General features: G+C 40.5%; 4 protein-coding genes across 8 annotated transcripts in view; 2 read left to right on the forward strand and 2 right to left on the reverse strand.

Annotated features, from left to right (window-relative positions):
• LOC115749848 overlaps nucleotides 1–23,224 on the forward strand; it is a 469,397-nt gene that overhangs the window by 47,227 nt on the left and 398,946 nt on the right. The window lies entirely within an intron of this gene.
• Nucleotides 482–10,949, reverse strand: LOC115752214. 2 transcript variants are annotated; one of them, XR_007198460.1, is made up of 15 exons: nucleotides 10,267–10,949; nucleotides 9,409–9,495; nucleotides 9,073–9,176; nucleotides 8,919–8,969; nucleotides 7,284–7,455; nucleotides 6,867–7,184; nucleotides 5,036–5,239; nucleotides 4,441–4,935; nucleotides 4,088–4,297; nucleotides 3,266–3,454; nucleotides 2,889–3,061; nucleotides 1,731–1,883; nucleotides 1,529–1,610; nucleotides 646–1,382; nucleotides 482–545 (listed from the first exon to the last, which is right to left on the reverse strand). XR_007198460.1 is itself a non-coding variant. In XM_030690313.2 (14 exons), exons 1-14 carry the CDS (start codon nucleotides 10,726–10,728, stop codon nucleotides 993–995), a joined length of 3,090 nt encoding a protein of 1,029 aa, XP_030546173.2. In that variant the 5' UTR covers nucleotides 10,729–10,949; the 3' UTR covers nucleotides 482–992. The 2 variants fall into 2 exon arrangements, 1 of the variants encoding a protein (XP_030546173.2); XM_030690313.2 differs by having other exon boundaries at nucleotides 482–1,382.
• LOC115754970 (FHA domain-containing protein At4g14490-like) lies at nucleotides 13,143–15,126 on the forward strand. Its single transcript, XM_030694177.2, has one exon. It carries the CDS (start codon nucleotides 13,200–13,202, stop codon nucleotides 14,535–14,537), a length of 1,338 nt encoding a protein of 445 aa, XP_030550037.2. The 5' UTR covers nucleotides 13,143–13,199; the 3' UTR covers nucleotides 14,538–15,126.
• LOC115753507 (phosphoglucan phosphatase DSP4, amyloplastic) lies at nucleotides 16,921–22,884 on the reverse strand. Of its 4 annotated transcripts, none has more exons than XM_048279140.1 (14): nucleotides 22,788–22,884; nucleotides 22,614–22,686; nucleotides 22,418–22,462; nucleotides 22,179–22,281; nucleotides 21,979–22,055; nucleotides 21,803–21,879; nucleotides 21,598–21,678; nucleotides 21,222–21,357; nucleotides 20,888–20,947; nucleotides 20,140–20,196; nucleotides 18,680–18,775; nucleotides 18,086–18,145; nucleotides 17,739–17,846; nucleotides 16,922–17,236 (listed from the first exon to the last, which is right to left on the reverse strand). In XM_048279140.1, exons 1-14 carry the CDS (start codon nucleotides 22,811–22,813, stop codon nucleotides 17,105–17,107), a joined length of 1,131 nt encoding a protein of 376 aa, XP_048135097.1. In that variant the 5' UTR covers nucleotides 22,814–22,884; the 3' UTR covers nucleotides 16,922–17,104. The 4 variants fall into 4 exon arrangements, with proteins under 4 accessions (XP_048135099.1, XP_048135097.1, XP_048135098.1 ...); XM_030692138.2 differs by having other exon boundaries at nucleotides 16,923–17,236; nucleotides 21,222–21,354; XM_048279142.1 differs by lacking the exon at nucleotides 20,888–20,947 and having other exon boundaries at nucleotides 16,921–17,236.

The raw sequence follows: 23,224 nt of genomic DNA on the forward strand, positions 1-23,224 counted from the left end.
GAATTCCACACGTGGACTAAATAGGAGTCCCTTCTTTTTTTTTTTTGGGGAAAAGTTGTCTACTTTCAAATTCGAATTCTTACAACGATGTAAGTTTATGTCAGTTCAATCCATAAAAGATTTGATACCTCTCACTTACACCGATAATGAATTGCATTCAATTTATCCATCGGTTCAATTCTAAAGCTCTTTAAACCTTCGAAAACTCTAAGCCGGGGTTTTTGGTAACACGAGATCACCTGAAAAAAGGACTGAATAGACATTAGGTCTGTCTTATAGTTCTTACACAATGACAGAAGCTATGCACGAGCAATTGAACCAGATGAAAACGCTCATGCCAGAAGTTTGAACTTCTCCTCTTATCAAGTTCAATAAATGTTGATCCATCGTATTACCCGCTTCTTCAAGGTTCAAATGGACACAGCAACCGAATATTTGTGCTCTATTGTTTCATTAGACCCTGAATTTGCAGATCTGATCGTAGCTTTTCTCCAAAAGAGGGGAAATTCATTTCAAAGAATTTGAGTCTGCCCAAAGTATTGAACCTGGAATTAAATTGAACAAACATCAATTCGACACTCTCCATCAAAAATCGCCTTTGACATCTTGGAGAAAGAATATACATCAGAGAAAAAAAATACTAACTTCTGCCTAGACTGAACCTCTTTGAGTGTAGGAAAAGAATTTTGAAACTCAACTCTGTGTGTACTCTTTGGAAACCAATTGGTACCTCCAGCCTGCTTGAATCGACCTAACAAAATCTCCTCAAAAAGAATTCAAGTCAACTGCATCTTATGACGGAAGCCCTTCCAGATCTTCCCAGTCTTCAAAAAGAATGAAGAAACTGGTTTTACATCGACGCAGTTAGAAAGAATCAGGCATCCCCCCCACAATCTGCTGCATTTCTTCGTTTCGATGTTGGAGTAGCCCGTGCACTGTTACAGAACTTTTGCCTGTTAGAATTGACCACCTCAATCGAGGGTGCTCGTGTCCTATCCCCCTAGGGACTTCTGCTTGTACCCGTGTTTCATCCTCTCATTGAGTTTCTCCCATGTCTTTCTCTTCTTATCCATCTTTAGCCTATACCTTTCTTCTCTCTCCCTTTCATAAATCCCTTGCCAATGCACTTCCCCGGTTAATGGCCACAACCATGGCTCTCTCGGATTGTCGCCATCATCGGCAGCTTCTGCTAAATCTTCATCAATACTCTTCAGCAATGTAAAATTGAAGTATTTTGCCCACATAAATCCCCTTCTAAGCTCAACAGGATGCTGCTCTGAGAGTGAACCCGTATGTGGATCTAGGTAAACCATCTTTCTGGCACTGTGGTAGGCCCACACATTGACAAGAAGTTCCAAAATACGACAATAACAATGCCTTTTCTGTTCAGAATTAACAAGCAAAGAAAACTAGAATTACTTCCAACTTCCACAGCAGATTGTAATTCCAAATAAAAAAGAGACAAAAGTAATGTATGAGCTCACAAATATCACAAGAACCATAATTGCCAAACACTAAAACAACTTACCTCAACCTCTGTTTCACCCAGCAAGCAGAAATTGGTTGCATTAGAATTTAAATGCAAGGAGTCGAGAGAATCAGCAAACATCCTGCAATTCAGTTCAAAGTCGCATTTGAGAATAAGCACATTCAGGGCTGTGCAGCTTATTCAAAAATGAAAAATGCTGTAAACTGAAGAAGAGGCATTTGAATGGTCTCATGTATTTCACCTGGTGAACATTATGAACTCAAGAAATGAAGGGGTGGGCATCACCCAGCTATGAAGGGTGGACCAGTAACCACCATCCTCTGGCATGGGAGGAAGAGCTTCTATATGTGACGGCAAAGCATATATCTTGCGGAAGGCTTGCTCAAAAGCGTTTCTGCATGAATTTGGATACAGATTACAACAGTCAGCTATTGAAATCTGCACTTGTGCAATGTTGAGTAAAGAATCCCTGCTGAGGTGCAGGACAACCAACCAGATTCGTAAAAATAGAAGTAGTTCAAATGGACTTTGCCTTTTGGTGAAAGAAACAAAGAAAATGCGTTTTTCTTTGCATTGAACAATTGATAGCCATTTTATCGGCTTTGACCTAATATGCAATGTAATCCTTGAACTTTTAATTTGACTAATATGGTCCCTGAACTTTCACCCAATGTGCAAAGTAGTCCCTAGACTTTTAATTTGACCAATATGATCGCTAAACTTTGAAACATGTTCGACTTAGTCTCTGAACTATGGGAAGATATTCAATGTTAGTCCCTAGACTTTTAATTTGACCAATATGATCGCTAAACTTTGAAACATGTTCGACTTAGTCTCCGAACTATGGGAAGATATTCAATGTAGTTCTTCCATTGATTCAAGTTTAAGGACTAACTTGAACATGTTCCAAAAGTTTAGGGACCATAGTAGTCAAGTTAAAAGTTTAGGGATCATATTGCACATTGGAGTAAAGTTCAGGGACTACATTACAAACTGAATCAAAATTCAGAGACCATTTGTGTCATTTTGCATTTCCGGAAAAGTATGAAGACCAATATAATCAAGTCCATCTCCACTCACTTTTTTTTTTTTTTCAAAAATATCTCCATATCACTTCAAACTTACAAAAATGGACAGTGAAATCGACCTTCTCACTTTAATGCCTGCAGCAATTTCAAAGCAGTCTCGTTCTCCAGTATGGGGAGTTATTAGGAAGCATTCCATACATAATAATTGCTCAAAAAACCTTTTCCCATGAGTTATAGCACAAGGCTACCTTCAGAAGGCATTAAAAAAAAAGGAATAGAAACAGAAAGGAGGCCAGTATAATTTTTCCTAATATCAGCAAAGACATTATATCTCAACTGACATTTATAGTACTCAAGCTAACATGACATACCTGCAACCTCCTCCATTCAAGATGTCGCACATAGACCAAAATGTGAGGACGTCATCGCTTCCACTAAATCCGCCATCCATGTCTAAACGTGCCCAAAAGTACATTACATCTCCATTTTCCTCCCCTTGTACTGACTCTTCCAATACCTTCTCCGCTTTTGGGGATAATGAAACCTGGCAAAGAAATGATGCTCAATTTGTCACACAGCAACAAAAATTATTTTGTTAGAAGTTTGAAAAGATTCCATGGTGCAGATACCGAGAGCTAAATCAATTTTTGCAACAAATTAGTTTTCATATGGCTTCATGGATACAAGGAACCTAAGGTCACTAAAAATTTTATCATTAATACTACATTCCTGCAACATAAATGAGTACCTTCCTACCGGCATTTCGCCATGATTGGAACCCAATCCAAGGTCTGCTGTGAATGTTATCGACCCTGTTTGCAATAGAAAACATTCCTCCTATCTCACATAGAATATCCCGATAATAGGTGTTATTCAGAAGATGAAGCCGGCTGACTGCATCTACATCATCTGATCTCAATCTCCTTGCTTTTGTTGACTGCCATGCAAAGTTGAGGATGAGTAAATGGCAAAACAGCATTATGCATAAGAACTATCGACCATGCAAGAACCAGGAGAAATCTGCCAAATGAAAACTATAGAACTCTGTGTGTGCTATGGACGATTATTATTTACCATAGTAAGTCACCTACTTGTGCCAAGAGAAAAAGTTCACCATTTAATCTTCAGAAAATGCTCATCATTCAGTATTTCATCTTCTCGACTTAAACCAAGTTTTCAAACTGTACACTAAACATCTCGAAACGTTTTCGCAGTACATGCTGATCCCTTTTTTCACACATGTTGGTTAATAGAAATTTAATTTTTCAGTGTGGTCAACAACACCCAACATTGAAAACTAAGCTCTTTCCCACTTAGGGGGTTGGCCACATAAATCCTTTTACACCATTTTGCTGGCTTATCTGTTAAAGGAAAAAGTGCAAATTCACCAGGCAATGTCAGTGCAACATAACCAAAACGGTGCGCTATGTAATCCTTATCATCGAATAGGGAAAAAAGAATGCTAATGCTTCATGAGCCCAATCAATTATATGAAGATTCACATTGTTCACAAAGCATATTGAATTAAGATGCTGGTTGATAAAAAATAAAAGTGACTCAAGAAACTTACAAGACTTAAACCCCTGTACAAAGAACCATGGTGAAGAAATGACCAAGCTCCTTCCCCTCCGTATATCTCATATATGCATACTGGCTGTCCTGTCCTTTCCAGTTCTCCCTCATCCCTTTCATTTGCTTCAAAACTGAGCTTCTCAGATTTCCGTGCATTACGGTATATGTCATTCCATGAGCCGGGATCTCTCTCCATTCTTTCTTCAAGCTGAAAGTGGACACAGATAATCATGTTTTCAGATGCCTTTTTCTTTCATAAACAGCAGAAAATATTAAGATATCTAGTATGCAAATATAAAAGAGAACCATTGATCAGAGAATCGTGAAAGTGCCATATAAGACATTGCATACCTCTTCTTCTTCTACTTTCTCAATCTCTTCAATTTGTTCTATTTCCTGAAGAACTGCCCAATCTTGTTCAGTTGGAAAATCTCCAATAGTATTAGTTTGATTCTCAGAGGTGTTTCTCAGACCCACAAGGTCAGTCAATTCTTCCTCGAGAGCATTAACTACACCAGCTTGTGTTGAATCCTCATGAGGCATGTCACCTGCATCCTGATTTATTTCACCCTCCAATAAATTCCAGTTCCATGACAACTCTTCAAGCTTAGCAACAGGACCAGGCAAAATGGTATCTGATGGAAAATCGAGTATGTTCTCCAAAAGTTTCGCATATGTACTAATGCAATCTGATGCCATCACGTCCTTAGCAAGCAGTTTTCCAGAAGAAGCAACAGTGATGGCAAACTCAGAAAGTCTGCCATCTGCAACTAAAGAGGAGAATGCTCTCATCAAAGCATCAGGGTTATGCTGAGGAAAAAGTATCCCATGGACACCATCAACAACCTGTAATTTCATTAGTTCCTTCAGAAAATCAGCTTGAACCAGAGGAAAAACTGTCCTCGTGATTAAGAGAAATGAAGATGAGGAACTGAAATAGACATACATATTTTGTAATAACCGGAATGTCTGGGACAACAATGGGGATTCCGAATGTCATGCTTCGGACCAGTAATGGAGGAAAACCCTGCTCCTCTTGAGAAGAACCATAAAGAACAATGTCTGCCATAGTCATTACGCTATTAACATCAGCATTTAGGCCAAAATGCCTCACTGAACCTGGAAGAAGTCCCAGACGAGAAGCAATCTCCTAAAAAATCAGAGTAACTACATCAGAAACACCCAACTAAGCTCCTTACCTCTGCTTCCTCCACTACTTATTTTATGCAGATAACAATACGATGCTAGAAACTGGGCAGACAGAATACAGCAACAATAGCAGCAGTAGTCATAACAATCACAAATGGCCAGCAAGACGCAGAGAGCAACATTTTCTTGAAACTCAAAGGAAATGCTACCTTTTATGGGGAAAAAGAAGTGTCCTTGTTTGTTACTTTCAAAATTTCTCTCAATGGCTCACCAGATTAACATGTTGTCTCCTATCAAATTATTCTCTTAAGCAAATATAAAATTCTGAAATTTGCCATACATCTCTGCAAAGAAATTGTGGGAGAGGAACATTAGAAGTGCCAAAAGTTGTGTATGGAGCTCATTTTAGTGTCAAAAGTTTGTTTCGGATCACTTAAGTGCCAAATTTTTTGAAAAACGATATTTTCAGTGCCAACTCCGATATGTTTGAGCCAACGTGGCTCACCGGAGGTCCGGTCGGCATCTAAAGAATGAAAAAAAAAACTAAAAGTTAAAGAAAATATTAAAAAGTAAAAAATAAAAACTTAATTAGATTTAAAAAAACTAAAAATTCAAAAAAAAAAAATACTCAAGCTGGCTGTGAACAAAGCCCTCGCCGGTGGCCGCCGCCACAGTTGCCGGGCTTTGGGAAGGCCCAGGTGACCTCCGCTGGCCTTTTCCAGTGGCTGTGGCGGCCTGGGGCATGGGTGCCCCAGATGAGGGCCAGCAGGCCCTTACCAGGGACTGCCGAGGCCTCACCCGGGGTGGGCGAAGGCCGCCAAGATTCAGGAAGGCCCAGGCGACCTCCGCTGGCCCTTCCTGGCAGCCACTGGCGAGGGCTTGGCGACAGCTTGCCTGCGTTTGTTTTTTCATTTTTCTGCTTGATTTTTTTTTTAAGTTTAAATTTTTTAACATCTTGATTGTTTTTTTGAATGCCACATGGAGTGAATTTTTTTAAAAATATGCCAGGCGACCTCCACGGGAACTGAATTATTTGAAAAGTATAGCACGCCATATTGAAAATTTTAATTACAAATGCCACAAAATTAATTTCGCCGGAGTTTCTCCGATTTGGCACTTAAGTGAATCGAAAGAAACTTTTGGCACTAAATAAGCTCCGTACATAACTTTTGGCACTTCTAGTGTTCTTCTCCCAAGAAACTGTTTGCATCTCTAAATTTTATCATCACTTCCAAACCACCATAATACATACAACTAACTAAAGAAACGTCAAGGAGGAAGAGTTTATGAGGGAAGCAGGGAGGAAAAGAAAGAAATTGTAGTCTTTTTTTAAAACCATAAGCAGTAGAACATTGAACAATTAATTCTATTTTCAACTCATTGTTGTAACTCAGTTTTTCTGAAGATAAACCCAGGAGAATGATAAGCAACTTCTCATCCACTCCAATGCATTTGCTATCAGCATCTCTAAAAACAAATGCAACTACAACATAGACATATTTAATTGGTCACGTCATTTTCACCCTAACTCTTTTGCTCATTTACTCATTCACGAAAAGGATAGGATATTTCTGAAAATTAGCTGCAATGTAAAGAAGAAAACAAAATGAGCGGCAACAATCAGATACCTGGAAGGCATCGTCACTGTCACCGGTTGAATTGCCACCCAAGAAAACAAACTTATAAGACCCTCCATCATTTCTCCTTGCATACTTTACCAGCAAAGGTCCTATGGCATGCATTGCCACAGCATAATCCCATGATAGCTCGTTGTAGAATAGAGAACTCCCAATGACTAGAACTACCAAATCATCTTGATGGAATCCATTGAGTTCCCTCAGTTGATGCTTAAAATGAGTCTGGCTATACCTTTCTGCAGACCAGACATCAACTGGAGATCCAGGAATGACAAAGAAGTTCCCAGTGTCAAGCACACTATATAACATCTGATCCAGGAAGACATAATAAGCACTGCAGAAAAGGACTTCCTAGGTGACCGAAAAGAAGTAAAAAAACACCACAAGCAATAAGATTAGCAAGTTTACCGGAAGAGTGAAATCAGGAAACACGATGACATCAGCTCTGCTGAAAGTGTTTCTCCACAGAGTGACAAGATGCTTCCAGTCCATTTCCTCATAAAATGGAAGGCGTTTTGCAAGGACATCATCTTGAATTACCCATATAAGAGGCACTGAAGAAAAAGGCTCCTGCATAAGGCTGCAGAAATATGAAACTCACTAAATAAAGTAACTGATACAAAAGCAATTGCAAATATGAATCTTCCTGGCGTGAGCATCTGAGCCAACTACAGCCACTTTCCCACCCCCCACCCCCCAACCCTGTACCTGCATAAAAAGCCTCACATGCACATGAACAGGCACACGAGCATGCGCACAAAGCAGAGCACGTAGTACTTAAATTGACTATAGGCGGGGATACTACGTCTCCAGTTTTTATGATGAGAAGGAGAAATTTGGGCCAAACTAGAATATCTGCTTTCTGCAGTGTTACAAAGTCCATCTTCTCTATTGTCTCATTAAAATTCCAATAATGTTAATTTCAAACAAAAATGGGAAACAATTAACGATAATAAATGTCCATGATCAGAACTCAGAAACACCAACACACACCTAATCCACTCATCATTGGGCTAGATCACTTGATATGATAATATTGTAAATTGAACACAGTGTGGTCTGTTAAACAACAATTTATTGCAGAAGTTTAAGATGATAAGGATGCAAGCCAAACCATGAGTAAGTAAGAAACATTTGCTTTACAGTATTGCCTGATGTCCTTAACAGCTAGAGGACTCTATACGACTCCCCATGCAAACATCTGATTACCAACTTGTTGAGTACAGTTTGGTCCTGCTCATGTTCTGAGATTCAACTGTAGAGCTCCATTTGCACAAGAGAGAGCGTTAAGATACATATGTGACATACACTATAAGCTAGCTGATTCATCAACTTAAGCTTTTTGAAGAAATTAACTGCATAGCATTTTATCATCCATTCCAAAGCGGCCCTTTTTCTTTACTTCGAGGAATGAAACTTCACATTTGCTACTATAAAAGCAACCTTCCAGTTCTTCCCCTTTTTTTGAAGTTTTAGTCTTGCTATGCTAAGTCTGAGTATATATTATTGTGAAAAAGCCAAAAGCATGGTTCAACTTTATAGCTATCCTAATGGGTTGGCTTTTTCAAATAAATTGGACATTGTTGAAAATTAATAGATCCCTGCAACATTAAGTCTAGATTAGCCATGTCACTTCTGAGTTGATAAGGAAAGATAACTTAACAAGATAAACTTGATTCATTATTACTAGACCTCTGTTAGATTCCTTGGCTACTTTAATCACAAAGATACATGAAGATAGCCAAGGAAAGTTGTCAACATAACACTAAAGTTATTATCAATATTATTATTGTTGATATCTAATAGGAAATTGGCATGCATAAGATCCTTCATTTAGAAGTGATCATTAAACAGCACCACTATTAATATCTTTACTTCAACAAAAAGCACATAAGCATCATATCCATGCCCAAAAAGATCCTGAAATCTAATTTCCCAGGTAATGCACTGAGTGTGAAATTCAGCATGTAATACCATACGAACAAACATGAGCATGCACAGAAAGCAAGAACAACTTTGAACAAGGGAGGAAGAGAAACGAACCTCGAAACGGCCTCTTTTGCTTCAATAGAATCAACAATAATACCTTCATAGCTGTAAAGAGTAAGCAGGAGTTTAACAATTAATAATTAGTAAGAAAAACTGTAGAAGCCCATCATTCAACTAATGCCAACAAAAGCCAAATATAACATCATACATTGACCAATCAATATGGCCATATTGCTCAGGACCCAGAACTGAAATCTGACTGGCTACATCCTTCCAGACAGGAAGTGCTTCACCGTTCTCTACCGCGTGTATCTGCAGAAAAGTCATCAGGGAGGTGCATTATATCACTGGGGAGTTTAATAATTGAAAAGGGAAAACTCGGAAGGAACATGCCATGACCATCATTCCGTCATTCCTACAGTGTAGCCAAATTTTTGTTTACTGGCTGGCCATTCTGGGTGACATCACATGCAAAGCCAGAAAATTAAAGCAACATTTGCTTCTATAAAAATAAAAAAGTAACAAGATCCGATTATAAGTTCACCTGAAACGTGTAACCTAGTTTCTTTAGATTGTTCACAACGGAAAACAACATCAAGAACTGTGGATCCTTCCTCAAATTCCCCAAAACCTGAAATGAACAAAACATATAATAAGTAGGATGAGTTTGCTAAAAAAAAGCACATGCACACACAAATGAACTGGTGCAGATGATCGCACCGAAAGATTCCACTGTCCCTAAACGTGAAGCAATATTGAGAACTAGTAGAAGTATAATCACCAATTCATCCGATCACCGTCATCACATTTGTGGCACAACCATTGAGAAGGATATAGCTGGTCATTCGTTCTTTTAGATTGACCATCACATTGTCGTCTCGTCTTAATTTCTACTCAGTATTTTCTGAAGGCACAAGGCATGAGTCTGAATGGCACTGCCATCAGGACAGGTGCTTGATTGCAGGTAGCTTCATACAGCTAACAATGAAATTATCAAATCCCAATTGGACGAGATCGAAGAGCTGCTCTGAATTCATAGCTTATTCACGCCAATGCAGGAAACCACATGGCAAACGTTATTCCTCGAATCACCAGCAAACTTTGCATGTGTCAAAAAATTAATCAATGGAGAACATATAGTCATATAACGAGTGAAAATCTCCAAACGCATGAGATGCCCAATGTGAATGAGTGAAAGTATGCGATTCTGTCATTTTATAGATTTAATACACTTCCAATAAGCGCCAATTTAAACTATATTGCCGTAAAAATAGTACGAATGCATTGATTTCAGGAAAAAGGGCGGACGGAAAGGAACCGAGATCAGATCAAAACAAAACTTTCCTAAGCTGGCACAAGTCAGTTCAACTTTAGAAGCAAATGAATGGATAAGCATTCTCACAAGAGCAAGCCTCGGCGGCCGAACGCCAATCCTCCTCTCCGACCGCGCCCGATCCAACCCCCCTCCCTCCGCAAACTGCCGCGACGGCACGAACTTCAGCGTGCTGCCGAACTTGAGCCCATCCCTCAGCGACCTGCCCCTGTCGCTCCCTTGCTTGAAGACCGACGTGATCGAGCTCTGCAAGACCATCGAAGCCATCGCGAAGACGAAGACCGCGAGCAGTATCGCCAAGTAGAGCAGCGACTTGCCTCTGAGGTGGAAGAGCCAGAAGAGCCCCTTGCGATTGAACCTGGCGTGATGGACTCGGCTGGCCCGGAACGGCTGGCGATCGGAGGGCAAGCTCTTGGCGCGATCTCGGGAGGAATGATCGGGCTCTTGGCTAGGGCTAGGGTTCGAGTTCCGCTTGAAAGGGAATCTGCCGCGGATCGAGTGGAATGCGGTGGTGGCGGTGGCGTCGTCCATCGCGTCCGGAGATCAGGTCCCGCGTCGTTCATAAGAGAGAGGTCGGCTTCCTCGGGAGAGGGTGAGAGGAAATGGCGGAGGAGACTTTCAACACGGATGAGATTGGAGAGATGGTGGCGTCGCCATTGAAGGGAGGAAGAGAGAAGTTCGATGAGGTTGGTTTGGGTCAGTCGACTCGACGACGTGACTGGAGCGAAGAACAGAGCTGAGTTTTTTTTTTTGGCTTCCGATTTGTTTTTTTATTTTATTTTTGAAAAAAAACCACCAAAAATCCTGAACTATGTCAATTGTGACACATTTATTACAAACTTTTTTTTGTGACATCAAAAATCCCAAATTTTTACTCATGTGATACATTTACCCTAAACTTTTTTTGTGACATCGAAAACCCTAAACTTATACACGTGTAATATAATTATCCCAAAATACTTTTTTGTGACATTAAAAATCTTAAACTTATATCTATGTGACACATTTACCTCAAAATTTGGAATAAATGTGTCACATGTCTATAAGTTTTGAGTTTTTAATGTCACAATAAAAAGTTTGGGATAAATGTGTCACACGAGCATAAGTTTGAGGTAAATGTGTCACATGCGTATAAGTTTATGATTTTTTGTCTCACAAAAAAAGTTTATGATAAATGTGTTACGGCGGGCATAGTTTAGAATTTTTTGTGGCTTTTTCTCATTATTTTTTTTGCCGACTTGCACTTGCAGTTAAGTTTTTTTTTTTGTTACTTTGTTTAATGCAAATTTTATGAGATTCGAAGACAATCCGCATCGAACCGGAAGAGGTTGGCACTTAAGAAAGCGAACTAGAACTAGGCCTCTAATCATCTCATCATAACCCGGAATGAAAGCGGAGAAAAGAACTTCATCCAAGCCAATGACAGCCGGAAACCCCGACCAACCTTTCGAATAATCATCGATTCGGCCCCACGTAAGAACACGGACGGCAGATCACCGATTCTCCAAAACCCGGCGAAACTCCAACCCTGGGGGAAGAAATTGGAACTTGACGATAACTATCTAACTGCTCTGTCGGAAGATAATCGGCTGAGGACGAAACTTCGATCAAAGCTAGATCCCGTTTGGTTCAACATTTGACCAATGAAAAATTATCAAAAAGGTTTTAAGCATATTGCAATTATGTCAATTCAATACTAAACCTATTGTAGTTTTTCCAATTTAGTGCTAGACTTTTTGTATTTGTACTAATTCAATCATCCCGATCAATTTTGACTGAAAATCACTTATGTGGCGCTGTTGGCACTAACATGGCCAATTTTTAATTATTTTTTTGATTTTCTTTTTACTTTTTTATTTTATTTCTCTTACTTTTTTTTCCTTTTTCCTCCGACTAACCACCAAGCCCGACGACCAACCGGAGGCAAGTTCCGACGAAACTCACCCACCCTTGGTGAGGCCAACCTTGTTGCCACTAGGCAAGAAGCGACCTCACTATGGCCATGCAAGGCTCACCCTCGTTAGTCCCCAGCGGGGGCCAGCTTCACTGGCCCTTGCCTTTGGCCAATTACCGAGCTAGACATCTTTGCTAGAGGAAGAAGAAGGAAAAGAAAAGAAAAGGAAAGGAAAATAAAATAAAATAAAAATCAATAAATAATTTCAAAAATATTATTGAAAATTGGCCACGTCATCATTGGCTGGACCATGTTAGTGGTTTTCAATCAATAATTGAATCGACATAAATGTAAAAGTTTTAGCATTGAATAAGCATAATTGCTATAGGCCTATGACTTTTTTGATAATTTTTCCTAGAAAAAGCCAGCAATATTAACAAGCTAATATGGACAAATTTTACAATTCTATAAGTTTTCTGGATTTTTTAATTTTTTTAAAATTTGTATTTCTTGTCTAACGTCAAACAAGGGCTACCAAAACCTCGTCCAAGCGGCCCCTCACCAAATACGGTAGGGTGGCCCTTGCCAAGCCGCGAGAATTAAGCCCTCACCACGGCGAGCACTCAACCCTCGTCAAATCCGACGAGGGCTCTTGCCGGCCCCTCTCTCTCAACCAAAACACATTCACTAATCGTCGATAGGAGATGATTGCCGAGACATATGCCTGCAAAATTTGGCTCTCATGATCCTCTGTGTCACATCCCGTGGGCCGCCGCCAGTGGTCGAGCAATCTCGACATTGCCTCGCCGGTGGCCATGTCCTTTGTTTTCCCTTTTTCTTTTTCACTTCACACCGAAAGATAATTGAACAAATATTATTTGCTTGTTTTGAGCAAATACAAAATAAGTCAAAAAATCGCCGGGTATTTCCTCAAACTTGAAGATCCACGTGTGAATTGTTCAAAATTAAGACTTTATTTTTTTGGTGGGGCCCGTCATCTGCAACATCTGTACTCTTCTGCCATCTCGCAAGCATTTCAAAGAGCCCAAAATTCAAATCTCCATCTTCCCTCTCTCTCTCTCTCTCTCTCTCTCTCTGAGCAGCAACAATGGAGTTACTCTCTCTGAAGCTACACATCACCAAAGGCCCTCGCGAGGGAGAAACCCTAGAATACCCACCCGGATCGACGGTCCGGGTCGGCCGGGTCGTCCGCGGCAACAACCTCACCATCAAGGACGCCGGGATCTCCTCCAAGCACCTCGCCATCGAGTCCCGACCCGACGGGCCCTCCGGCAACAGCTGGATCCTCACCGACCTCGGGTCCTCCAATGGCACCATCGTGAACGAGTCCACCAAGGTCGCTTCCGACGTGCCCTACGTGCTCCGCGACGGCGATTCGTTCAAAATCGGTGAGTACACTGCCTTCCTCGTAAAGATAGAGGGCTGCGGCGGAGCTGTTGAGTCGAGATTGCGTAGGAACCCTAGGCGAAGAGCCAACGAGAGGGATTTGGAGAAGGAGGTGGCCGGACCGGTTGTGGAGAGTCGAGGAGAGAGTGTTAGGGTTCCGAAGGCGAGGGGAGGGAAAACTAAATTGCCCGAAGCTGGGGGTGGCGCAGCAGCTCGGGTTGTGAAGAGTGAGTTGGTGGAGGCAAGTGCAGTGCGAGGGTTTGAGAGCGAGGGTTGTGGTGTGGAATTGCGAAATGCGGGTACAGCAAGGGAGAATTCGGGGATCTCACGAGTGAGTCCAAGGAGGACTAGGAGGAGAAAGAAGGAAGAAGATATTTTGGTTGCTGGTGCCATAGTTGAGAAGGGTCTGGAGGATGGGGTGTTGGAGTGCGGAGAAAAGAAAAAGGATGAAGGCAAAGAGAGGAATGCGAGATCGAGAAGGGCAAGGCAAGCAAAGGGAAGGAATCAAATAGGTGATTCAGAGAGAGTGGAGAGGTTGGATCCCGTGGAAGAGGCCCAAGATGAAGTCATGGTAAATAAAGAGAACGCATGTCTGCTGAATACAGAGTTAGCCCATGGAAATGATGAAAGGGAAGTGTTTGTGGGTTGGAGTCCGGACATTGAACAGGTGGATTCAGTTGAAGATTTGGGGGAGAGTAAGAAGTCGGCCCCGGTAGAACAAGTTTCTGGTGAGGAAGGTGGTGGTGTAAGGAGTATAAAGGTTGAGATTGAAGATGACGGTGGTCTTGAGCCTGGGGCTGGTAACGAGGCAAGAAGTGGGATCAGCTTTGGTTTGAAAGAGCCTACAGGGAAGAGCGGCCAGTCCCCAGATTTCTCGAAGATGAGTCTCAGGGAATGGTTTGATTATATGGAGGTCTATTTGCCAAAGCAGATAACTGATGAGACAGAGAAGCTGATTGCAGAGATGAGGATGAAAGCTCAACGCGTAAGGGAGTATGTTGCCGAGCAGAAGAAGCAGAAGGAAAAAGCTGCTTCATAGACAGTGGAACATTCATGGTAGTATGCCAAATAACAACCCAGTTGCCCCTTTCCCTTCAGCTGAAGATTACTCGGGAAACTGGTGAATTGGGCATGTGGAGCTAACTGGAGGCTGCAGGTGGATAGCTGGGGAATTCTTATGCTGGTTTCACAATATGTGATAGCAGCAACCTGGTAGACTTGCAAAATGTCTCTAAAGCCCGCATCTGATGAGTGCTATGTGCATTGATGACGGGGCAACTTCAGCCGGAGTAGACAACATGAGATGCAAGGACGAAGGAGAGAGGAGGAAAGAAGAACACACATGGTTGATCTCTGTATTGCTCCAATTTTCCTCCAGTGTCTCTGAAGAGACTGAAAGATATGCTTATTCCAATGAAATTGAGGGCGGTTAAGAGGAGGCATTTTTGTGCCTGGTTAGGCTCGACAGAAGCTTAGAAAATACAAGTAAGGATTGCTTTCCCCTACATTCGATAAGCAGCTGAAGAAAGAAGCGAATGTATTAATCGTTGAATATATTTGTAACTTGTATCCAATTGACGTTCCCTGCATTTAGATGAAGTATTCAGTCTTCAATTTGTTATGGGGAAGAAGTTGCATGCCATCTATGCCATGAAAGTATGAACAGGATAGCTCATGGACTTAATGGGCAAACATACGGCACAAAATGAAGTTCAGTGAATGGCCCATTCCATGTCTGAGAAAAAAACAGAGGGGTAGCACGATGGAGGGTTCCGATTCAACTTGGGAACTGGTTTCAGTTGTGCTCGAACTCCTCCGGTTTTCCGTACAGCAAAAGATGTAAAACTTGTGCATGCGACTATTTGTATTCATTAATGTGCTCATCTAAGTTCATAAGCGCGTCTAACTGCACACAAGTTGTAAGCATGATCTTATTCCATCAGCTATGGCCAAACGATTCTTGAGCCACGTTGTGATGACCCCAAACCTCCAATTAGTTTGTCCTAAGAAAATCTATGTACAAGTATTGATTAATTAGGAATTGACGACGAGTCGCAGGGCAATGCATCATGTCTAAACTTAGTCTCGATAGAACAAAGTATTTAAGAAATTGGGACTAGACGAGGATAATGGAGACATGTACGGGGCCAAGTGGGGGACACGTGGCGGACACGTGACACTTGGTGGACACGTGTGACCACGTGGCCGCTTGGGCGTTGACTTGCCGCCATCTTCTTTTCCCTATGAATAGGAGATTATGTCAGTTTATTTCGTTATCGATCATTAGATCAAAACGCTTCTTGACCCTTTACCCTTACTTTGCTGCTATTACTGTGCCGTCGTACGCCCCTAAGCCGTTTGTCATTGTCATTGTACCACTCGTGGTTCAAGCGGATATCTAGGTTATCGTTGTAAAGATGATAAAAATGTCACCTGTTAATGCTGCAACTCTCACTGCATGTTACGGAATCCCGAGAGAATGTATTAGCTCATGGAAAGATTATGTGGATCCCGACCATCCTGATGATCAAGTTTTAAAAATTAGTTAGTACCTTGGTAGTGGAGGTAGGATTGGCTTCTGCCTCGATCTTGTTTCACTTTGCGGCTTTGTATGTGGCTGGAGAGGACGACGCACTCTTTGGTCCATATACAAAGAGTTCGTCATGCTTTGTAACTGGCCAAAGAGTTCATGCTTTGTGGCTTTATATATGGACCGTGGTCCCTCCGGCCATATACAAAGCCACAAAACGAAACAAGATTAGGCGCCAGAAACAAGACCAGGGCAGAGGCTAGTCCTACTTTTACTATCAAGGTACTAACTTTTTAAACTTGTTTTCCAGATGGTTGGGATGAGCTAATACATTCTCTAAGGACTCCGTAACATGCAGTGAGAGTTATAGCATTCATTAGTCATTTATATTATCTTTACAACAATAAACTTGATATTTGCTTGAACCACGGGCGATACGATGATGACAACAGACAGCTTGAGGACATACGACTACAGAATAACAGTGGCAGAGTGATGGTAAAAGGTCAAGAGGTGTTTTGATCGGACCATCGGTGACGAAATGAACTAACAGCATCCCTTACTTATAGAGAAAAGAAGATGTGGTGTATTGAGTCATCACTCGAGCAGCCAAGTGATGACACGTGTCCACCATGTGTGTCCATTCAGTTGACATCTATCCCTAACACTTGCTAACACGTGCCTTTTACATGTCCACGAGTCTCCATTATCCTTGACCGGTTCCGATTTATCACGTACTTTGTTCTATCAGGACTAAGTTTAGACATGATGCGTTGCCCTCTTAATTCGTCGTCAATTTCCAATTAACCAATACTCGTACATGTATTTTCTTAGGATAAGATAACTGGAGGTTTGGAGCCATTACACACGTAAACTGAAAGTTTCTTATTTTTTCTCTATTCGATAGACTAATTTTATCTATATAATATACGTTGGACGTTCCCTGCAAAAGAAAATTTACTTTTTTCCCCGACTGGCTTCTAGAAATTAAGAACTTGCTTCTTCGGGCGGATAACTCTTGTTTCTTTGTTTCTTGAGAGGTCGGGGGCCATGGAGTCAACTTGCTGGCAACTTTTCTACTCTTCATCTGGGCAAGCTTCAAGAAATTGTCGAATCAGCATACGTTCATCTTTTGTAAGATCAGGATTATCTGCGGTCAGCCTATTTCGCAGTGCTGCACCGTCACTGCCATGATCATCACCAAGAACCTGCATCAAATAGTTAACACAAATTTATTAATGTTAAATGTTCCGAATCTCCAACAGAAAGTGTCCCCATATATAAAGGCAATAACCTTTGAAAAATTAAAATAAAAAATAAAAAGCAAAATAGAAAAAAAAATTGCAATCCCTTGCATAATCTCAAAATTCCCCACCAGACTCAGGAAGAAGTGGAATAAATAGTAGTACTAAACTGCTCATGCCTCCAAAGATTGAATTATCCACTAGCGTTACAAAATCCAACCCAAAAACTTAAGCTAAATAGATGGAGGGAGCATTTTAATTACGCACCTTCACAGGAAATTTTAGTAATCGACTCGATATCATGTTAGAAAGTCTAACTCAAAAGCTTAAGTTAATAGATGGAGAGAGACCACATGAATATAAAGAATATTTATGACCCGTTGCCAAACAATATGGGACATATTTCGACAGATAGGCATGGGCAGCCAGAGACAATAATACATTGCAGCTACTGACTGAACCTTACTTTTATATAGTTGTTCACGTGGCCATCTTTGTTTGGAGAAGTAACAAGCTCATGTTCGTTGCACGTCCATTCTCCATCAACAATGTACTTGTATTCGTACTCTCCTTCCTGTTACCCGGAAGAGTCAATGTCAATGCCGTTACACAATGTCCAACTCAACAGATCTTTTCCGTCATGAGATGAAAAACCTTGGTCTTTCAGAGTCGGCAAAAAATTGATTAGCATTTCTAAAGTGGAGTTAATTGATGTGCTAATACGAATCGTAAAGCAACTGAGTAACAGGAAAAATATAGTGAGCTCAAAATGCAGGACTACTATGAGCCGGAACATTGTCTGATTAAACTTACTGGTAGTTCTCTCGTGAGTTTCCACAGCCTTTGTTCCTCATCAAATTGCAAAGGAAGTCTCTGAAAAAGCATTTAAAAAAAAAAAGGATTGATCGAATTAGAAGGAAAATATACATGCACACAGACATATATATATATTTTGTCGGTCCTACTCTAACTCTCTCCTCTCTCCCTCTCTCAAACTTTTACTCTGCCCCTTTGCAGAGCGTGGGAGTCGAAACCCACACCCGAAACTAAATGTCCCCACCCCACCCAATTCACTTACCATTGGGCCACGTGCCCAGTGGGTAGGAAATGTTAATTATCTGGGAATATGCAACTATGCAAGTATCCAGCACAATCAGATAAGCATTTTCAATCAACAAAAGGGCATGGAATATGGGATAATGTAGACAAATACTCCAACAATTCCGGATTCCAAGCTACTCTACAAGTATCAAGTACATGAGCCAGAACAATACCGTAGGGGTGTTAATACCCAGTGGTTTCATAATGATAATTCCAAAACTACATTCATGTGTGCAATTGCAGCATTGGCAAAGTGAACTGAATTCTTGAACTGCAAATTTTTTCGCTGGATGAAACTAGTTTTACCTGGCCCCATCCAATATCAAGCCCAGAAACTTCCACAGTGGAAGAGTTGCCATCTTGCCATGTCAGGCTGATTGGCTTCTTTTTAGAGCCTGTAAGCTTTAATCAAGAAAACAGGTAATGGAATGAATTTGTGATGAGTAACAACAGTCCATCAAAATGAATTGCATGAAAAATGATCTCATAATAGGGATTCTCCTGAAAGTGAAAATGTGCATGATTAAAAGCAATGAAAGATTTCAATTATCTAAATTTCATGTGAATGTTAACAATTTGCATGCTATGACGGAGATCCACTTATTTATTCCAAGAGCCATCTCTGCCAATTTCTCTTTAAAACCCATAAGTAGAAAGGCAACTGGTAATGTCAGCACTAAGTTCCAGTGGCTGAAACAACACATTTAACACATTCGGACTAAAAATTATCCGCGATTATTACCTGAAAAGAGAAGTGGCAGTAGCAAGACAATAAAACTAGCATTTATTGACAAAGCATAAGACAGCATCTTTAGGGTGTGTTTGTTTCTGGCAAAACCTTTTCCGAGAAAGTGTTTTCTGGATTTTCGTCTGTTTGGTTCGCAAAAAATAATCTGGTCAACGGAAAGCACTTTTCAGTCAACGAAAACTTTATTCAGCAGATTAGGAAAGTGGATTCCCCAAGTACGTCTTTCTGTTCTATAGTTTAGGCGCTTCACCTTTTCAGCATAATCTCATCAACATCAGTTCTGTAGCTTTTTGTGGCACAATTTATCCTAATGTTTCATAGAAAGATAGGGACACTGGTACTAACCCAACTATGAAATGTTTTCTTTTTGTTTGCTTTTTGAAATCGCATCCATTTTCCATTTCAGGAGCACACGTTCGGATTTAGGTTTCCTTTTCATTTTGCAGTTCAAATACTAGATTTGCTAGACTCATCAGAAAATACATTTATTAAGTAACATTGACTCAATAAATTAATTTGGAGTGAGGGGCACTATTGTAGAGTGCTTGTCTATGTGGTCGCTGGTCATCACCAGGCCGGAGTAGCGGAGAAAGAAGAAAAGACAAAAGAAAAGGAAATTAAATAATTAATTAAAAATTAATAAATAATATAATATAATATAAAAGTATAAACCTTTGGTGCTAATAAAATCATATTTTTACTTGAGATTCATGACATTGAAATCGTTTTTCAAATGAGACCAACACCGGAAAACATTTTCTAACATATTACCAAACAAAGGAAACAAACCGTTTTCCAGAAAATGGAAATCTTAGTAAAACATTTTCTTGAAACAAACACACCCTTAGTTACAATGAAAAATGGTGCCATTTGGTTCTAGAGAAGAACAAAGTGAATTTGGTCTAGTTTGGTTTACTTCTCAAAACTGAGTTGACCCCTCAACATGCACCATCAACATATAGGACAGAAGAACGTGAATGCTTAAACACTTCAGCAAAAATAGAGAAATAAAACTCACGATGTCAGCAGTAGCACTTTTTATGGCATAAAGCTTGGGAAAGCATGACCGCTTGCTCTGCAAGATAAAAATAACTCCCAGATTCAGTGGGAATTTGAGAAAAAAATACAAGATTGTCCATACCATATTACACTCTCCTTACGCTAAAATGACAGATAAAACACAAAAATGTACAAAGCAAAAATATGCTCATAATACTGCCATCAAAGTCCCAAAGTATCTAAGTTTCAAAACTTCTTTGCTCTGAAGATCAACTGTTTGGTATCTCATCAATGTAATGGTGTTCAGCAAGTTCAAAGCTAACTGTCACATCATAGAATAAAAGTATGGGCAAGATGTCCAAAAGATGGGACCTAAAATATATTTTACATGAAAAAGTATAAGAAGAGTCAGACATGACAGTAACCTAGTGGCATAAGCTTTCTTCTGTTCATCATTAGATAAATTTTGGAGATATCTAGCAAAGCTTTTATCTAGTGCAAAAAGCATTCTCATATATCACAATGCACAAAGCAATCTCACAGTCTTCCACTGGAATTTTATTGATCAAGTGAGATACAAGCAAATCAAGGTTTGCTGGTATCCTGTCATAGTTCTAAAAGCAATTTTCAGTTTTCCCTGTAGCAGGAAAAAGAGCTAGACAACATGAATTATAATGAGCATACAAAATACGGAATTTCAAGCCATAAGTGTGTCATACAAGGAGCAAGTCAACACTACTAGCTGAAGAACTGCAAGGAACTATTACCAGTAATAATCTGTGAGCTTCACCAAGTTTATACCCCTGAACCCAGAACATGTATGCTAACTGAAGTACATGATTAAAGCAAGGGGAATATTAGTTATACATATTGAAATAGATGAACTGTTGAAATGACCATGTTCTCTTTACTTGCAAGAAAAATCCAAACAACTGATAATCAGTAAGAAGGATGGCACAGTGTGCAGTTAGTCAATCCATGAGGTTCAATCAAGATCTGACCAATGAGACAGTGAGTCAATGAGAAAAATACATGACAGAAAAACAGACAAACAACCAGCGGATAAATTTGTTCAAGAAAGAAACTGGACATCAGGCATACCGCCACAGCAGGAGCCCTTCCCATTCCGGCTGTACAATGTACATATGTAACACCTCCATTCTGGTTTATGGCCTTGTGAAGTTTGCTGACTACTGCTGGGAGCCGCATCCGCAAATCAAATGCATCAAAATCTCTGCTACAATCAAAGTGAACCGCTACATAAGTCACCAGTTGTCTATTATTCACATAATGCACATAAAGTATAACTAGCAGAGAAAATCTGACCAAAAAAAAAAATAAAACTAGCAGAGAAAAGGTATTTCCCAAAGCAAATTTACACTTATTTCTCAAATGGTACTAAAGCAAGCCAATTGAATCTCATGCTTCATGGAGAATTGCTTTAGTATATCACAAGCAGCAATCTTTCTAGACAAACCTTATCTGAGCCCGCAAGTGTTGAATGTCATCATACGTTCCAGCATAGTCTCGGATTGCTTTAATATCAACCCCAAAGTATCTGGAGATAGTAGTAAGGGATCCATATGTGCTTTTTCCTAAACAATACATTGTTGTCGTCACACCATTACCATTTAAATGATTAATTCAAGCCAAAACTCCATAAACAAAATTTCTAAGGATACTCCAAATCTGGGTCTTGCTGTAAGCAGAAAATGGTCTTCACTCCAATAGCACGAAGCTTGTTGACATCTTTTGGAGTCTGGAATAGCTTGAAATATTAGTATACTAAGTGGAAGGAAACAGTCTAAATTAGAGTGAGTGAAACTTAGGTGGTGCTCATGATGGACATCAGATTTACCTGTAGGCACGAACCTACGATCAAGTCTGGTCGGATGAAGTTGTAGTTCATTCCTAGTTCATGCCTATAAGTCAAAACTGTATTAGAAAGAAATCATTAGTCGCCAGAGTAGATGCTTGACAAATAAATCCAGAGTACCATTAACTAAAAAGGAGGTATCGGTTTCAGGATTTAGTAAAAGCAGGCTGAACCATACTTACCAGCACCCATTGCTTCTGTCATGGTGGTGCTATATTCCTCTGATTTCTCCTCCTCCATTTCAGAGCCACTCATTTCTGCGCTGGACGTGGATCCTGACACCGCCTATACCAAAGCAATTACATCACCGAGAAAGAAGAAGCAACTACGCAACCACCGGGCGCAGAACAGAACACAACGAAAGCAAACCATCTCAAGCTCTTCAACTGCTCAAAAAGCTATCGGACACTTCCTCGCTTACCTTCAAAGCCAGACTCTTCGGGCGATCGGCATCACCCGCCGCTCCCTGCATCGATTCAAAATTTCATTCTTTCATCTACACTACTCGAGATTCGGATCGGAGTAGCAAAATCCGGATTGAGCCGAACAAAACTCGACGCTGCTTCAGAAACTTCTCAGAAAAAAAAAAAAAAAAAACTGATTCGAAGCGTACGTACGGAAATCCTGAGAAAGCACGGCGACTTGACTTGACGGTGGCATTTGAATCTGCGCGGAGGCAAGGACGAGCATCTGCATATTCATTCAGGGCCGTGAGAAAATTCTCCAGAGAAGCCGAAGCAGGCGATCGCGAAGCTCTCGCGAGATCGGGAGAGTGAGAATGAGCGAGAGACCTCGGAAGATTCTGGAGGCAGTTCATCCGGTCAGCTTTTTTGAGATAGAGAGAGAGAGAGAGAGAGTGGACTCTGGAACAGAGCAGGAAAGGAAGATTGCGCCTTTTCACAGATTCCCCGCAATGCCGACTTCCTATTTCCTCAATTATTAATTTCGTTATTTATTTATTTTTTGGTATACGTTGGATTTATAGATATTATTCTTTCTTTCTTTTTTTAATTTTCGCCTCCCACGTTGTTTTCCAATGGCCATTGCGGATATTTAAGAGGGACCGGAGATATTCAATCACTAAAGGCTGGAAATGGGCTTCCCTTCTTTTCCGATTCAACAATACAATGTGCAGACGATACAGCAATAACAAAGGAGAGAGGAAAAATCATGCGGCAATACTCAATATATACCTGTAGTTGGGAGTATCAAAATCAAACTAGACATT

This window comes from Rhodamnia argentea, chromosome 5 (genome assembly GCF_020921035.1).
Source record: "Rhodamnia argentea isolate NSW1041297 chromosome 5, ASM2092103v1, whole genome shotgun sequence".
Classification (NCBI taxonomy): domain Eukaryota; kingdom Viridiplantae; phylum Streptophyta; class Magnoliopsida; order Myrtales; family Myrtaceae; genus Rhodamnia; species Rhodamnia argentea.